Source organism: Cyanistes caeruleus, chromosome 25, assembly GCF_971803275.1.
Source record: "Cyanistes caeruleus chromosome 25, bCyaCae1.hap1.1, whole genome shotgun sequence".
Lineage (NCBI taxonomy): Eukaryota > Metazoa > Chordata > Aves > Passeriformes > Paridae > Cyanistes > Cyanistes caeruleus.
The window spans coordinates 4,104,122-4,120,795 of NC_141725.1; the positions used below are offsets into that span (position 1 = coordinate 4,104,122).

The 16,674-nt window shown below is 52.3% G+C and overlaps 2 protein-coding genes and 2 non-coding genes across 6 annotated transcripts; 3 read left to right on the plus strand and 1 right to left on the minus strand.

The window, feature by feature from the left end:
* The first annotated feature begins 443 nt into the window (after positions 1-443).
* On the plus strand, positions 444-10,986 carry PWWP3A (PWWP domain containing 3A, DNA repair factor). 3 transcript variants are annotated; one of them, XM_086863071.1, is made up of 15 exons: positions 444-637; positions 1,207-1,249; positions 1,896-1,991; positions 2,975-3,066; positions 3,306-3,376; positions 3,887-4,849; positions 5,379-5,492; positions 5,830-5,900; positions 6,315-6,391; positions 6,899-6,959; positions 7,217-7,292; positions 7,558-7,608; positions 8,002-8,432; positions 9,126-9,214; positions 9,414-10,986. In XM_086863071.1, exons 3-15 carry the CDS (start codon positions 1,935-1,937, stop codon positions 9,487-9,489), a joined length of 2,229 nt encoding a protein of 742 aa, XP_086719197.1. In that variant the 5' UTR covers positions 444-637; positions 1,207-1,249; positions 1,896-1,934; the 3' UTR covers positions 9,490-10,986. The 3 variants fall into 3 exon arrangements, with proteins under 3 accessions (XP_086719197.1, XP_086719198.1, XP_023798731.2); XM_086863072.1 differs by having other exon boundaries at positions 625-735; XM_023942963.2 differs by lacking the exon at positions 444-637 and having other exon boundaries at positions 795-1,249.
* Positions 10,987-11,491: 505 nt separating this feature from the next.
* On the minus strand, positions 11,492-11,564 carry TRNAF-GAA (transfer RNA phenylalanine (anticodon GAA)). The gene has a single exon. It is a non-coding gene; the product is annotated as a tRNA-Phe (tRNA).
* A 598-nt stretch (positions 11,565-12,162) lies between these two features.
* On the plus strand, positions 12,163-12,236 carry TRNAN-GUU (transfer RNA asparagine (anticodon GUU)). The gene has a single exon. It is a non-coding gene; the product is annotated as a tRNA-Asn (tRNA).
* Positions 12,237-12,481: 245 nt separating this feature from the next.
* On the plus strand, positions 12,482-16,182 carry NDUFS7 (NADH:ubiquinone oxidoreductase core subunit S7). The gene is made up of 8 exons (XM_086863082.1): positions 12,482-12,527; positions 12,721-12,757; positions 12,972-13,040; positions 13,348-13,462; positions 14,076-14,255; positions 14,720-14,766; positions 15,502-15,590; positions 15,986-16,182. The coding sequence occupies exons 1-8, from the start codon at positions 12,512-12,514 to the stop codon at positions 16,081-16,083; spliced, it is 651 nt and encodes a 216-aa protein (XP_086719208.1). The 5' UTR covers positions 12,482-12,511; the 3' UTR covers positions 16,084-16,182.
* Positions 16,183-16,674: the final 492 nt, after the last annotated feature.

Here is a 16,674-nt window from a genome sequence, read left to right on the forward strand (position 1 = left end):
CTGTTTTTTCTCGGAATGCCGGGGCTAAAGGTTGGCGTGGAACGGGTTGAGTTGGAAGGGAATTTAAGGATTGTCTCGTCCCACCCCCTGCCATCCCCAGGGACACCTTCCAGTGTGTCCCAGCTTGCTCCAAACCCCAACCTGGGGCAATTCCAGGGATCCAGGGCAGCCACAGCTTTTCTGGGAATCCTGTTCCAAGAATTTGGATTTAGATCCGCCTTGGATTGACCCTGCGGGTGTGCCAGGGGCACACGGAGCCAGCCGGGCTCGGGAAGGTGTCCCTGTCCCTGTCCCTGTCCCTGTCCCTGTCCCTGTCCCTGTCCCTACCATCAAATGACGTCACTGTTCGCGACAATGACGTCACTCTCTCAGTTGCCATGCTGCACGCCCAGACAGGGCGTGGCTTTCCCAACTCTCCAATAGAAAATGAGCTGGGCGTGGCTAAGACCGAAGCGTGCGCTCTGATTGGTCGAGCCTCGTGTTTTGGCGGCGGAGGGGAGGGCGGGGCGCCAGACGGCGCTCGCTGATTGGTCTGGGGGGCGGTGCTGGGCGGTGCGCGCGGAGCATGCGCAGACCCTCATGTGGAGGGCGGCGGCGGCGGCGCGCGCGGGGGGCGCTGTTGTCGGGAGCGCGCACGGTAACGGTGCCCCCCCCCCATCCCCCCCCCCCCGGCCCTTCAAGCGGGGTCTGGGGTGGGGGGACACGAGGGTCTGGGTGCCATCATCTGGGACTCCCGTCCGTCCTCTGAGCGGGCGAAGCGAGGGGCCCATCCCTCCCCTCACCAGGGAAGGATTGGGTGGGGGGGCGTCCCCTGTGAGGGGAGGGTTTTGAGGGGTCCCGTTCCTCCCCTCACCGGGGCGCTTGGAAGGTTCCATCCCTCACGGAGGGGAGTTCGGGGGTCCCGTCCCTTATGGAGGGGGCTCTGGATGGGGGATCCCGTTCATCTCCTCAGCGGTTCGGGTCTGGGGGCCCCGTCCCGTCCCTCACCGAGTCCGGGATGTGCGGGGCGGTTTGGGAGAGCCTCCCGTCCCTCCCCTCACGGTGCTGGCTTGGGGGGAGGTTTGGGCGTCCCGTCCCTCCCCTCACGTGGGGATTTTGGGGCCGGGCGGTTCCCGCTGTCCCCGCGCCGCCTCACGGGGGTTCCGCACCGGCCCCGCCGTTCCGGGCGCCACTAACGGCCCCTCATCCCTCCCTCCGCCGCCGCAGGGCCGCCATCCCGGAGCCCCGGCCATCCCAGCACCTGGACCTTGTAAGTACAGGAAGGGCTTGTCTTCAGTATGTCTTTTTTTTAATATTTAAAAAAAAAAACAAACCCTTGAGGAAGCTCTGAGGTAGCTCTGCTCAGGTTTTCTGTTGCAAACCGTGTGTAAAATTTGGGATCGAATTGCCTGCAAGAAGTCTATGCAGCGTGTTATTTTAAGGGTGTAGCTCCCCATTTTCAGGGTTTGGTTGCTGGAAGCTGTGGATTGGGCAGGCCCGTGGCTGCATTGTGTAATTCCTGATAGTATTTTCCTCACCCAACACACTCAGCGAGAGCCACTTGTGCTCCTGGAATTAGGGAATTCTTGAATCCTGGGATCATTTTGCTTGGAAGGACCTAAAAGCCCATCCAGCCCCATCCCTTCCACTATCCCATGTTGCTCCAATCTTGTCCAGTCTGGTCTTGGACACTTCCAGGAGTGGGGCAGCCATTAGGGTTGAGCTTCTACAGAAAAATGGAATTTAAGATAAAATTTTGGAGAATGCTCTAGGGTGATATCAGTGCAGTGATCCTGAAGGAAGAACAATAATAACTGTAGTAATATGTTTGACTAAATCCTGTATTTCCTTCAAAAAGCAAAGGACCGCAATGGACAAAGGTGGGTGACTCCTTTATTCCCTTTTTTTCCCCTCAGAACACCTTGGAATTGTCCTTTTCCACGTGAAGCTCAGCCATGACCGACCAAGAGCTCGTTCTCTGCAAGTGGAAGAGGCGTTTGTGGCCAGCCAAGGTAACGAGGAATGAGGAAATGTTTGTGGAGGTTGCTTGGGAAGGGCTAAAGCGGAGCAGGAAGGAAGGGAGAGGTCCCAGCGAATGTGTCTGAACTTGTCTGGGCTGTGGAGATGCCAGCAAGAAAAAATGGAGAGGGCCTGGAGCGATGGGACATGGGGGAATAACTTCCCACTGCCAGAGGACGGGGTTGGATGGGATATTGGGGAAAAAATTCCTCACTGTGAGAGGAATGGAATGGATTTCCAGGGAAGCTGTGGCTGCCCCTGGATCCCAAGAACAGGCTGGATGGGGCTTGGAGCAGCCTGGGATAGTGGAATGTGTCCTTGCCATGGAAGGGATGGGATGAGATGGGATTTAAGGTCCTTTCCCACCTCATCCATCCTGGGATTTTAAGGCTGTTCCCAGGCACTTGTGAGCTGTTCCACAGTGATTCCTGTCATTATGGAAACACCACAGTATCAGTATAAACAAAGAATACTGATCTCAAAGCATGGACATGAGACAAATATAACAATTCCATTATTTTTGTTTAAATCCCTTTGCTGTGAACTGCTAGCTTTTGCTGTTACCTATTTTTTGCCACAGTTACAGCTCAGCAAATAATTATAAATTGTGTCCACTTATAAATTGATGTATGAAGAAAGCAGCAGGATTGTGCAAACATATAAAAACTTGTTCCTGCTGTTGCTTGCTAGAAGTGTAACCTGGCCACATGTTGGAGCTTTGCCAAGACCTGCTGGGGGGCTCCCAGCCAGGGCTGCTTGGGGGATAGCCCAACAAAAAACTGCCTAAAAAAGAGGCAGAGGCCAGGGGTAAAGTGGAGACTCCCCTCATGCCCAGAGCTGCCTGCTCATCCCTTATCAACGAATTAATAAATTGCCTTATTGATTGGCCAACTCAGTTGTGGTGAGCTGCTCTTTATAATAAACGTTTTGCTGTTGGTTAAGGATTTTTAAATGAAATTTTTTGATTTTAACACAGGTTTTGTGCAAGCCTGGAGTTGCCGGGAGCAGTCCTGTTGCCACCACGAAAAGGATGGGATTTAAAGCTGAAATCTTTGGCTTGGAGAAGCAGTTGAGTGTCTTTGTTCCTGTCAAGTGTTTGCATTCTTAGAGGTTAAAAAAATAAGGGGAAGAAAGGAACCTGAAGGTGCCTGTGAGATGGGATCCTGGATTTGCAGGAGGTTTAGGTGTTCAACCAAAACAAGGACAGGTTGGGGAGGGATTATTTGGGTTTTTTTGCTATCTGAAAGCAGTTTTGTGGTGCTGGGAGTGTTTTGGGTGCCGCTTCCAGTCACCTTTTTGTGTTTCAGGGTCAGTGTGAGCTCTGCAAATGTTGTTCCCCTGACGGAGGAGCGGATCAAGGCCATTGCCTCCACGCTGGGTGAGGAGGGAAGGGCCCAAATGTGCTGCTTTGTGTCTTTTTGGGGTGTAAAGGACCCACAGAAAAGCTCCAAATGTGCTGCTTGGTGTCTTTTTGGGGTGTAAAGGACCCACAGAAAAGCTCCAAATGTGCTGCTTGGTGTCTTTTTGGGGTGAAAAATCCCTGCAGAAACTTAGCCTGGGGAGATAAAACTTCTGTATTTCACTTATTTTCTTCTCCCCTTTTCCATGAAGTTGGAAAATAGGTGAAAAACCATCATTTTCCTCTTCCCTGGGGTGGTTTGTTGGAGGGATGGTGAAGAAATGGGAGTTTCCCTCAAAATGAGGCACTTCCAGCTTGGTCTTTGTGTTTCTCCATCCTTTGCTTTGGGAATTGTGGATGATTGAAGTAATACAAAATGTACCTTAAAAGAAACACTTCAAGTAACACACATTATTTCTTCAATAATACATTTTGTTTGTGATAGAATAACGAGGATAATTTCATTTATTGAATATTTTTCCTCATCAGAGCAAAAGAATAGCATGAGTGAGGCCGTGGAGGAGCTGCAATATCGCTGTTCCCTTAAAATTGCCTTGGATATTCTCCACCAGACTGACTCAGGCAGTCAAATACCACCTGCAGAAGGACCAAATTCTGAATTTTCCCAGGAGAAATCTGCTCCCCCCGCCCCCTCCCACGGCTTCTTGTTGCGCTCTCGCTCTAAAAAGTCAGAACCTGAGGCTGCCAAGAGGAAAAGAAAACCCCAAAATAACTGTGGGTTGAAGGATGATCCCAAAGCGCGGAGCCAGGGAGGTTCTGTGGCTCCAGAGGGGAGTGGAAAAGCACCTGGAAGTGGCACAAACCCTTCCAGAGCACCTGGAAGTGGCACAAGCCCTGCCAGAACACGTGGGGGTGGAACAAACCCTGCCAGGTGCGGTGCCAGGGACTCGAGTGTGCCACCAGCCCCTGACGGTCACAGCTGTGAAAAACCAGAATCAAAATCATCCCCCAGCCAGAGGAAAATCCAGCCTAAAACAGGGAATGGTGTGTCCTGTATGCCAAAGGCTGGAAGAAGTCAGCAAGGAAGGAAAAGAGGATGTAGGGATGATTCCCCAGAGGTGGCTCCTGAGGAGGGGTCTCCACCTGTCCTGTCTAAATCTGGCACTGTGGATCCTCCTGAAAAGACAGGAGCTCAGCCTGGGAGAGCATTCCTGGATTCCTCCTGTGGAACTGCCTCGGATGAGTTGGAGAAAAGCATCAGCAGTGAGAGTGAGAGCCTGGCAAAGCAGCTGGACGGGAGGAGAGAGGAAGAGGCTGGAAAACAGCTGGATGGGGCAGGTGTGGCCTCAGGCACAGACAGGAAATGCAGGAGCCACCCTGGATCCTCACCTGGGCCTTCTGGTGCCTTCCCTCAGCCTCAGGAGGAGGAGGAAAACCAGGATCCCTCACATCTGGCTGGGAATAAAGCCCCTGACTCCGAGGAAGATGAAGGTGGGAAAATCCCTTGGGGAAGGGAAACCTTCATCCCTCCCCCATGGGTGTTGAGCACTGTTACTCACCTTGGAATGTTGATTTGCTTTTAGGGAAGTGGCTTTTGAGTTGCTGATTTAATTCCTTTTGGTTTCTATTCCTGGGAAGCAGAAATGCTGATCCCTTCAGTGCTGGGGAGGGCTTGGGTGGTGTTTGGGTTGTCTGGAACTGCTTGGGCTTTGCCATGGAAAGCTGGGGTTGGGTTTTTTTTTGAGCTCACACTTGTTTTGCCTTGCTGCTCTCTGGTAAATTGAGATTAAATGTTTGTAAATGAGCAGGTGCAGGGTCCTGAAACCAGCCCCATTCCTTCCCCTTTCCCTCTTTTACCCACATGATCAGGGAATTAAGAGTCCCTAATTAGGGATGTGCAGGTGTGTCAGGTCCCCATGGGTGGGACAGACCCCGTGTCCCCTCTGGGGTCATGCCCAGGGGTCTCACCTGCTCTGAGGCTGATCTCATCCTAATCCCTGGATCCTGGTGCCGTTGGCAGGGCTGGAACCCTCTGGAATGTCTTCCAGGAGATCTTCCTCAGAGAGCCTCCCTCCACTCTCACCTCTGGCAGATGAAGAGGAGGAAAATTTCCCAAGTGTTCTGTCCCATCGAGGTGAGACATCAGCACAGGCCTGAGGCTCTTCCTCCTCTGTGAGCTACAGTTTGCCTGCAATCCACAGGGATTCCAGGAGGGAATCCAGCTGTGTCCAGGCTTGGGATAAAACGCATTTCCTGGGTCCATCAGACATTTTGCTGCAGAATGAAATGGAAATCCTTGAAACTGGGCAGGGGGCTGGGGTTAAAGTTGCTGGGTTCGGAAGTCCCAGTGCTGCATCTTGGGGTCACTGTAAAAGCACTGAAGAGAAACTCCTGGAGGAAAAGAAGAGAGGGGCAGCATCTGTTTTATTTTATTGTTTTTAAGGAAAAATTTCCCTTCTTTTTCATGCCAGAACCCAAATTCTTCCAGGAAGGGATGTTGGTGTGGTGCAAGCTGCAGCGGTATCCGTACTGGCCAGCCGTGGTAAGAGCAGCTCCTGCCTCCTCATATCCTGCTGATAAGGAGCAATTCCCAGTGCTGGAGTGACTTTTGCCCTTCCTGGAGGTGTTAAAGACCTTCCAGTAGAAGCATTTTGAAATTGATAGAAGTAAATTTGTTCTAGAAACACTTTAAACGTGGTAAATTCACACCTGTTTGGACAGAGCACAGGATTTTGTTCCCAGTTTGCAAAAGAAAGGGGAGGCTCTTTGTGCACTAAAAATGCTCCCTTGGGGTAACTGGTTGCTGCTTCCACTTGAAATTTTCATATTTGTGTAATAAATGAAAGTTACACCAACAGGAAAAGTTTAAGTGTGGGTTGTAGTGGGTGATATCCACAGAAAAAAATATCCCTGTTTTATCAGGATTAGGATTTTTGAGGCTTTCTCCTCTCTCCAGGTGAAAGCAGTGAAGAGGAAGCACCGAAGGGCCTGTGTGCTCTTCATAGATGGCACCACAAATGAGAAGAAAAAAGGGTAAATGTGGATTTTCATCCCATCCTGACTTTGCAGTCTCTTTATTCCGGGTCCTGCGCTTGTTTCCTGGTGCAGGGTGAGGACAGTCCTCCCCAGGCTGATCTGGGAGGGAGGAGCTGGGGCACTGGGGCAGGTGAGGTTGCAGGTACTTTGTCACGCTGCAGGGTTGAGGCAGCTCCCTCTCCCTGGGAAGGGCTGAGGAATCGAAAACAAAACCAAAAACAAATAAACAAAACAAAAAAAAAAAATCCCTGGAATGCAGCCACTGTTCTCCTTGTGCTGCCCAAACTTTCTGGGAGCACTGGGCTGCCTTTAACTTTTCTCTGAACGAGGTATTTCTCATTTGCTAGAAGATTCCATACTGTTAACATGCTCTGGAAGCAAGAACTATTAGAACTTGTGCTCCTTAATTCCTTGAGAAATGGGATTTTCAGGGAGAAGCAGAACTGCAGTAAAACAGGGAAATGGGGCAGGGGAGTTGCACCTCTGACTGTGTTTCTTTAAAAGTTTTTCAGTGTCTCTGAAGAGCCTGAAGCACTTTGACTGTGAGGAGAAGCAGGAGCTCATTGTGAGTATCCCAGAGATCTGGAACTGCAGGGGTTGGGCAAATACAGTGGGAAACCCAGGATATAAATAATTCCAGGAGTGGAATGTGGGGCTTGACCCCCTCAAAGCCGCTCTCATCCCTGTGGCAGTTCTGGCAGGAGCTCTTTTACTGCGAGGAAAGAATTGTCACGGACCATTTCTGTCCCCTGCTCATTGTCCTGGCCTGAAACTCTTGGAGAGCTGCTGGATTTGGGACAGCAAATCCTCCTTGTTTTGCAGGAACGAGCCAAGGAGAACTATTCCAGGGAAATCGAGTGGTGCCTCCAGCTGATCCTGGACTATCGGATCCGAGTGGGTAAGGAGGGGCAGGTGACCATGGAATCACCAAATCCCAGGATGGTTTGGGTCGGAAGGGTCCTTAAAACCCATCCAGTCCCCACTGCCATGGGGCAGGGACACCTTCCACTGTCCCAGGGTGCTCCAAACCCTGTCCAGACTGGCCTTGGGCACTCCCCAGCTTCTCTGGGATCTCATCCTGAGATCCTCCAGGAAAAGGGAACTCCAAGCTTGGATTTCTGGGCTGAATGGAACTGATCACTGCCCCTGGTTTTGGTTTTTAGGTTGTCATTCTTTCACTGGGTCCTTCCTGGAGTATTTTGCTGCTGATATCAGTAAGTGAATCCATCCCTTTGGGAATTTTGCTCTTGGCTGGGTAAATGTAGCTCCAACATTTACACACAAGTGACTGTGGCACCAGCCACAGAGAGGGGCTGCTGGTGAATTTACAACTCCCCATTCTTGCAATTGAGAGTTTAATAAATTAAATAAATACTGGTGGTTCGAGACAATCAGGTCAGTTGGAGTTGTGACTGGTTCCTTATGTTGCTCCCTAATAATTTAATTTTCTTTAAGGCAAATAAATGTTTTTGGTGGTGGTTTTTTAACCTCTTTGGTAGGGAAGGAAGAAAAACTTCTCTCAGCAATAAAATTCCTTATTTTCTATCGCTACGGTTATGAAAACTCTTTGCACATTTCGATCTAAATTGTTGTGGTTTCTCTTCCAGGCTACCCAGTTAGGAAAGAGGGATACCAGAGTGTGGTGCAGATGGCATTCCCAAACACAGAGGGGGAAGGGGCTGGAGAGTCTTCCTCAGACACCTCCCCCCAGAAACCCCCGAGGAAGCTCCTCCCTGACAGGACCAGAGCTGCCAGGGACAGGGAGAACAAGAAGCTGGTGGAGTTCATAGTCAAGTCAAAAGGAGCTGAAGAACATCTCCTGGGGATCTTGAAAAGTGGGAAGCAATCCCGCTGGCTGAAGAAATTCCTGAATTCCAGCCGGTACATGACCTGTGTGGAGACTTACCTGGAGGATGAGGAGCAGCTGGACCTGGTGGTTGGGTACCTGAAGGAGGTGTACAGGGAGATGGACACCAAGAACCTGCACCAGATCCTGGGGGACGGCATCAGATTCATCTCAGATGTGCTTTTACCTGAGGTGAGGGAGCATGAAACAGGGGGAAAATGAACTGTGGAGTGATAAATGACTGTAATTCCCATTATTTATTCTTTTGGTGTGGTGTGGCTCCTATGGAATGATGTGGAGACAGTTCCCAGAGCTGAGCCAAGCAGGAATATTCACCCCTTCCCACAGCCTGAGTCACTCAAATGCTGTTTTTTAAGCACAGAGAGGAGAAGCTTCAGGTAGTTTGTTGCTTTTAAAAGAAGACTGATAGTTTTCTGATGTTTTTTAATTACTTCTGGAATGCTTCAAGGCTTTGTTTTTGGGATTTTATTTTAATTTGGCAACTTCTCAGGGTTTTCTTGGTCCTTTGTGTGTGTCGAGGTGGGGGGTGGTGTGTTGGCTGTTTTTACAGTTGTTGTGGATACCTTGTGTTCTTCACAGGAATTTTCCCAAGAGAACATTAACTCCTGTAGAAACAAAATTACTGTGAGGAATATTTTAATCTGAGAATAAAAATACCCCCCAGGGGAATGATACAGAACAAGTTCATATTATTTATTTAAGAATTTCAGGCACTCAACGAGCGATTTCATCCAAGTTTTCCAAGTGATTGAGGAACCCTTTTCTCCAAGTGTGCTCAGCTGAGGCAGCTTGAAATCCCTGGCTGTGGTTTAGTTTTGCTTATTGATTATTATTATTATTATTAATTATTCAATGCTTTTCTAGGCCATCATCTGTGCCATTGCTGCTGTGGATGACATTGATTATGAGAAGGCAGAAGAGAAGTACATTAAAGGACCACCTGTGAGCAAAAGGTAGATTTGTTTTTAGGATTTTCCAGGGGTTTTTACCTCATTATTGTTGGATACAGAAAAGGTTTGGGGTGAGATCAGGAGAGCTCAGTGTCCCCCTCCCGTGAGGGACAAAATGTGCCAGCTTTAATTTGTCCAGGTGACGTAATCTGGACAATAATACCCTGTTTTAATTTATAAACTTCTATCTTTTTCTTTCCAGAGAGAGAGAGTTGTTTGATGAGCAAGTCCTGGGAAGCAAAAAGCTCAAGACGGAGCCAGAGCCTGCAGAGAGCTGAGGAGTGGCCGGGGCTGCCCTGGGGCCAGGTGTAAATAACCAGTGGTGATTTGTACAAAAACGTGGCATTCTTTGTAAAGTTTGTGTGTATATCCCCAAATATTCTGCTCTCAGCCCCAGCTGGCTCTCATCCCTCGCTGCTTCCCATGGCCTTGCCATGTTGAGGATCTGCCAGATCCTGATCCATCAGTGCCCTCCTGGGGGGCTACCAGAGAGCCCTCCAGTGCTGTGCAGAGCTTCTGCTGCTCCACCAACTTCCACGTGGATTCCTTTAGCCAAACACCCAACTTGGGAAGGGATTTTATCCTGGTGGCCTCGTTGTTCCTGATAAAAGCAGGAGGGGGTTCCTGCAGGAAACGTTCCCGAGGGGTTCCTCCTTCCTGCCTGACGGATCTCCAAGGGTGGGAATTCAGATTGGTGCTCAGAGCTGCGACCTGGATCACAAAGATTTGTGGGGTTTTGTTCTGTTGTGACAAGTAAAATCCCGTGGAGAAGGAATCCAGGTTTGCTTAAACAAAAACATTCCCTTTTCCTCTACCAGTGTGCCAGTGGAATGCTGGTTTATTGCCTCTTTTGAGGCCAGGAATTTTGGGAGGCTGTTAATTGTCTTTTTCTCATCTGAATTCCCAGTTTAATCCTGCCCAGCTCCCTGCCCACCTTTGCTGGAGCCGTGGCACATGGAAGCAGTGTCACCAAGAACTAATTAATGATGAATAATGATAAATGATACATAAAACCCCCTGATTAGGGTTTCTCTGTGATAATGAAATGTGATCTCCTTGCTTGTCCAGTAAAACCCAAGATGATTTGAAATACAGAAGTTGAAATTGGGATCCAGATGTCTATCCCGGCTGGTAGTAATTATCTGAATATATTTTAATTACACTTTTAATTGCTCTGTGCTCTCTAATGAGTTTTACCATGGAATCCTCATTCCCGTTATCTCAAGTACCTCAATTATAGGGACAGGCCAGGAAGTGAGTTTTTTATTAAAACCTGGGAGGAGGAATAATGAGTTTTGTAGGGTAGGATAAAAAATTAATGATGGAGTTAACTCAGAGCTGTGAGTGGCACTTTCCCTCTGGAGGTGAGAGTTTGGGGAGGGAATTTCCTGCCCCTCATCCCAAGTGCTCTGGGATATTTGGAGATGGGGATCAACTTCCCCCTCCTTCACATTAACCCTTTGTTCCCTTCTCCATCAAAACTCCTCAAGTGCTGTTAAGAAGCAGAACCACCTCACCTCCACTGCAGCTGTGGAATCCTGGAATGGTTTGGGGTGGAAAGGACCTTAAAGCCCATCCCTGGTCAGGGACATCTCCCTGGGGGCTCCAAGCCCCTCCAGCCTGGCCTTGGATACTTCCAGGGATAATCCTGACCTTGTCCCACCCCTTTCCAGTGCTGCCCCACTGGTCACTCACTGCTGCTGGGCATCAGATTCAGCCTCGCCATGTACACATCATGTGGATTTAATAAAGTGGGATGAAGTGAATCATCAAAATTTGCTGCTTTTGTTTCATTATTTTAATCTGTGGCGGGTGGTGCTTCCACCCCAGTCTTACAGCAGGTGAAGATAGTTTTTATACATCAGATAAAGCTGTAATATCCTGTCTCTGTCTCAGTTTCACATTATTAATCACTGGGAAATGAACTCGCTGGTTTTTATTCTTGTGCTTTATTTAAAATGGGCTAACACACACCACCTCTGCTTGTCCAGTGTTAATTAATCCATGTTCCTTCAGCTTCCCTCCTCAATGCTCAGTGTAAGATCATTAACTCGTATTTATTATTAATTCATAATTCATCTTTATTTAATTTCTTTAATAATATTTATCATTAATCCAGGGTTAGATCCTGCAATCCTTCACCCCTGTCTGTTTCCAGAATATTTAAAACGATCACGTGCAGAGTTTGGGGAGGGAATAACGAATTCGGAAACTCCGGGGGGTGTTTTGGGGTGAAAACAGCGCTTTTGCAAACCGGGTCCCGGCAGGAAAAGAAACTTCTGCCGAAACCCGGGATCGAACCAGGGACCTTTAGATCTTCAGTCTAACGCTCTCCCAACTGAGCTATTTCGGCTGCACGAGCGCGCTCCGCCCCCCGCCCGTCACCGCCGGCGGCGCCGCGCGGGGCGGGGGACACGGGGGGGGGGACAGGCCGGACACGGGGGACACACGGAGGGGACACATGGGGGGGACACACGGGGGGGACAGGCCGGACACGGGGGACAGACGGAGGGGACACATGGGGGGGACAGGCCGGACACGGGGGACACGGGGGGGGGACAGGCCGGACACGGGGGTGGGACACAGGACAAAGGACAGGCCGGACACGGGGACAGGGTGTGGCACACGGGACACAGGACACGGGGGTGGGATGTGGGACACGGGGTATGGGACACCGGACACGGGGACGGGGCCACAAGATAGGCGGGACACAGGGAGGGATAACGGGACACAAGACAGGCGGGACACAGGGAGGGATAACGGGACACAAGACAGGCGGAACACAGGGAGGGATATTGGGACACAAGACACAGGCGGGACACAGGGAGGGATAACGGGACAGGGGGGACAGGGGGAGGGATATTGGGACACAAGACACAGGCGGGTCCCGGAGGCGGGCGCGACACGGGACAGGCGCGAGGCGAGAACAGGCGGGGAGCGGCGGCAGCGCGGTCTCTGTGGCGCAATCGGTTAGCGCGTTCGGCTGTTAACCGAAAGGTTGGTGGTTCGAGCCCACCCAGGGACGGCCGCTCATTATTTTCTTGTTCGACCGCAGCTCCGCAGCCCCGGGATGGGCCCTTCCACGCCGAGTCCCGTGGCGGCTCCGGGACAGCCCCGGGACGGCCCCGCCCGCCGGGAATTGTTTTGGGATCATTTTGCCGCGGGCCGCGGCGGGGCCGGCGGGTGCCTCCGGAACCCCTCGGCCGGGACGCGTTTCCCGCCGGAGCGCTGAGGCGGTGCCGCGCCGGGCGCTTTAGCGGGTGCACCGCGCGCAGAGGTTGCGTGAAGGGCTGCGGAGAGATGGCGGCGCTGGGCCGTGAGCGGGGCCGGGGACAGGGACGGGACACGGACGGGCCGGGGACAGGGGCAGGACGGGGACAGGGACCGGTTTGGGGACCGAAACAAGCCCTCGACCTCCCGCCGAGGGAGTGACCGGGAGGGAACCCTGAGGGGACAGCAGGCCGTTCCCGGCCCACAGCCGCGCTCAGCTCTCCCGTCCTCTCTTGCAGGTCTCCGGCTCCCCGCGCACGGTGTGCTGGGCTGGCGGTGAGCACCGGGGCTGGGGACACCGGGGCTGGCGACACTGGGGCTGGGGTGGCCGGGGCGGTGACCCCGGGGCTGGGGGGACCCCAGAGCCGCGGCTGAACGGCTCCCCGAGCTTTGGGGGGTCACTGGGGGTTTGTGGAGCACCGGCTCCCGGGAGGGCTCGGGTGCATCGCGGGGGGTTCTGTCACCCTGTGCGGGCCCTTTCTGTCCCCAGGCCCGGCTCTGTGAGTCCCGTTCAGGCTCAGCTGCTCCATCAGACGCCGGCGGCCGATCACGCTGACAGGTAACAGCCCTGGGGACAGGGAACAGCAGATTGTGCCACCACCCCGGGTCAGGCATCTCCTCCCTTCCCTGCTAAACTCCGGGGAGATCTGGCAGCTCTGGCAGCCCCGGGGCTCTCTGTGGTTGGGACGTAGCTGAGGGGCTCTGCCTGAGCACCAAACCCACAGATCCCACACTGGGGAGAATCCTCTGCTACAAATAGAGGGGTGGGATTGTCATTTCTCGGGGAATCACAGCCCTTGGAGGGCTAAAGGCTGATTCTGCAGGGAAATAACTGGAGAGTGATGGCTCTGTGCTGTTCCTTTCAGCTCAGTCCAGGTGCAGAAGAGCTCTGCTGTTGTCCAGAGAAAATCCTACGTCCCCAGCAGCCGTGGCGAGTACGTCATCACCAAGCTCGATGACCTGGTCAACTGGGCACGGCGGGTGAGTCCCCAGCCAGCGGGCTCCCCTGGCATCGAGGGTGACAGATGGGAGACACCTCCTGTCAGGATAAAAATAGGCTCAGAGCTCCCATGGCCGAGTTCTGTGGCCAGAGGGTGACATTGGGGTGCAGTGACAGAGCGGGAGAGAGGCTGAGGGTGTGTGTGGGGTCTGGAACTGCCCTTCGGTCACCAGGAAAAGGAACTTTCTGGAATTGTCCCTGCCCTGCTGCTGTGCCTGTGACACGAGTGACAGTGCCCTGGGTCTGCTGTGCTCTGCTCTAGCTGGGTTGGTCCTTGTCTGGCCACCACTGTCCCTGTGGGGCTCTGAGCTGTCCCCTGAGCTGGGACACCACTGTCCCTCTGGGGCTTTGAGCTGTCCCTTCTCTGCTGCCCCTGAGCTGGGACACCACTGTCCCTATGGGACTCTGAGCTGTCCCTTCTCTGCTGTCCCTTCTCTGCTGTCCCTGTGTGGTTTGGTGGCTTCAGCAGCGTCAGGGGAGCAGCTCTGGACACGTTCAGGCTGCGCACGGAGCTCTCCCTGTATCCATTCCCCCGCAGCCGCGGGTTTTGCTGCCCTTTTTCTGTGTCACCCGAGCTCCTGCCTGTCCCCACAGAGCTCCCTGTGGCCCATGACCTTCGGGCTGGCCTGCTGTGCCGTGGAGATGATGCACATGGCAGCTCCTCGCTACGACATGGATCGTTTTGGGGTGGTGTTCCGGGCCAGCCCCCGCCAGGCTGATGTCATGATTGTGGCGGGGACCCTGACCAACAAAATGGCCCCGGCACTGCGCAAGGTACCGGGGAGCACGGGGAGCACGGGGACCTCGGGCACGGCAGGGGGAGCTGGGAACCATCCTGTCACTCTGATTGGGAACGGCGATAAAGAACGACACTGACTCTCAAGGGAGTCACAACAGGAGAATCTCTAGTTTATTGCTCTAGGCTTGTCTTATAGACAGACACGTGGAAAAGTACAGAAAAGAAACTCTTATTGGTTAGCAAAGTGCTACATCACCATCATTGGTCAGTGGGGCACAACACCCCCCTAACTCCCTCCTGCAAGGAGAACAAGAGGACAGACAAACAGCACCTGGCAGTTGTTTTCTGTCTCTGAGGATTGTTTTGAAATCCTCCTATGAAGTTCTCAGGCTAGCTTCTCAGGCAGGACTGAGAGGCCATGGGCCTGCAGTTTCTGCAGCTCCCTGCAGCCTGTTCCAAAGCTAGCATCCATACCATCCCAAATGTCCCTGTTCTGCAGGTCTATGACCAGATGCCAGAGCCTCGCTACGTGGTGTCCATGGGGAGGTGAGTGCCGGGATGTCCTCGGTGCCGCGGGGGGAATTCTTTGCTTGTTTGTGTTTCCAAGTTCTTAAAGAGGCCTCGTAGAGCAGAAAGGCTCCTTCTGGGGATGGTGTGTGTGTGAATCCTCACAGGGATAGCTTCAGGGGATTTGCAGCTGCCAAACTTGTGTATATCCACAATCCCAGAGTTTGCTTTTGGCTTTCAAAATGCTTCTGCTGTGCTGGAATCTGCTCCATCGGGGACTCAGTTGGAATCTCCTTCATGAAGGACTCAGTGGGAATCTGCTCCATGGGGGACTTGGTTGGAATGTGCTCCATGAAGGGATTTGGTTGGAATCTGCTCCGTGGGGGACTCAGTTGGACTCCATGATCTCAGGGGTCTTTTCCAACCTGAATGATTCCATGATTCTCACAACTTTTCTTGTCCCCACACCAGGGCTGGGGGCAGCCAGTCCAGGCTGGAACAGGACAAATTCTGGGAAAACTCTGAGGGAAAATAGAAGGTTTTGTAGCAGAGAGGGAGGGCTGTGAAATCTGCTTTGTGAGGGTGATTGGAACAGTTCAGTTGGGTTGGATTCATCTAAAAACATCCCAGGCAGGGCTCGTGATGGGGCAGTGTCACCTGTGAGCTCTCAGCCGGTGGCTCCGAGCCTGGCAGTGCCTGCCTGCCCAGGGCCACCTTCCCTTGGCCTCCTGCTCACCCTCCTGGGCTGAGCCTGTCCCTGTCCCTGTCCTGCAGCTGTGCCAACGGTGGGGGCTACTACCACTACTCCTACTCTGTGGTGAGGGGCTGCGACCGCATCGTGCCCGTGGACATTTATGTGCCAGGTACAAGGGGCAGTTCCACCTGGGAGTGGGGCAGGGAGGGGGAATTCTCTGCTCTTGGGTGTAGGTTTGGAAAGTTTTCCTGTTTCAGTGCTGGGGAAGCTGCAGCAGCTCCAGGGATTGTGGGGTGGGGAGGGTTGTGATGGTGGTACCGTCAGTGGGGTGGGAGAGGGGTTTGGATCACAGAATTTGATCAAAGAATTGCTCTCTTTGATAAAGATCTCGATAAACACCATCACTTTTTGTTTCTTTACACTCCTGGCTGTCTCAGCCAGGAAGCCAGAGGGGAGTCAGCTTTGGGATAAATCCTGGGATTGGCACCTCTGCTGCTGCCTCCAGCTCCATGCAGGTCCCAGCCCTGTGACCTTCCTCCCTTCTTTCCTTTCTCTCTCTCTCAGGTTGCCCACCCACAGCTGAGGCTTTGCTGTACGGGATCCTGCAGCTGCAGAGGAAAATCAAGAGGGAGAGGAGGTTGCAGATCTGGTACAGGAAATAGCCTTTATTTATGTCCCCACTCCCTGCCCCCGGGCACTGCTCACATTCACGCACAAATCCGGCTCCTCACGCGCCTTCCAATAAAACTCTACCTGGTCCAGGTGCTTTCCTGTCTTAAATAAACCCCTCTGATCTGAGGGCTTGAAAAACAGGAGGTGAATTTGATAACACTGCTGAGTTGGTTTCTGTCAGGGAAGGTGATGACATATTGTAACATAAAGGTTTTGCCAGAATGGTTTTTTTTTAGCTTTGTTGGGAAGTTTTGAAACCAGCACACGTCTAGGTGATCCCTGAGCCCTCCCTGAGCTCATCCCTTACTCACCACCTGCTCCTTGTTGCTAATTCCTACACAGGATCTGATAAAACTGTAATATTTATGTGTACAGGGGCCAGAAATTAATTCTGTTTCTGTAACAAGTCAAATACTGCTGCTTAAAATCAGAATGTGATTAATAAACCTGAATATAGAGCTCCTAAGCAGGGTAGGGATAAAGCAGCCTGTCCTGGATGCTTCCCAGGAGCCTGGAATGAGGAATGCTCATGCCTGAGGGACAAACACACTTTGGAAAGACAAATCACTCAGGAACAGCAG

Coding starts and splice junctions, on each gene's coding strand:
- PWWP3A (XM_086863071.1), top strand. CDS start 1,935: ATGACCGACCAAGAGCTCGTTCTCTGCAAGTGGAAGAGGCGTTTGTGG. Junction 4,850..5,378: donor TGACTCCGAGGAAGATGAAG/GTGGGAAAATCC, acceptor TGCCGTTGGCAG/GGCTGGAACCCTCTGGAATG. Junction 8,433..9,125: donor CAGATGTGCTTTTACCTGAG/GTGAGGGAGCAT, acceptor ATGCTTTTCTAG/GCCATCATCTGTGCCATTGC.
- NDUFS7 (XM_086863082.1), top strand. Junction 12,758..12,971: donor CACGGTGTGCTGGGCTGGCG/GTGAGCACCGGG, acceptor TTCTGTCCCCAG/GCCCGGCTCTGTGAGTCCCG. Junction 13,041..13,347: donor GCGGCCGATCACGCTGACAG/GTAACAGCCCTG, acceptor TGTTCCTTTCAG/CTCAGTCCAGGTGCAGAAGA.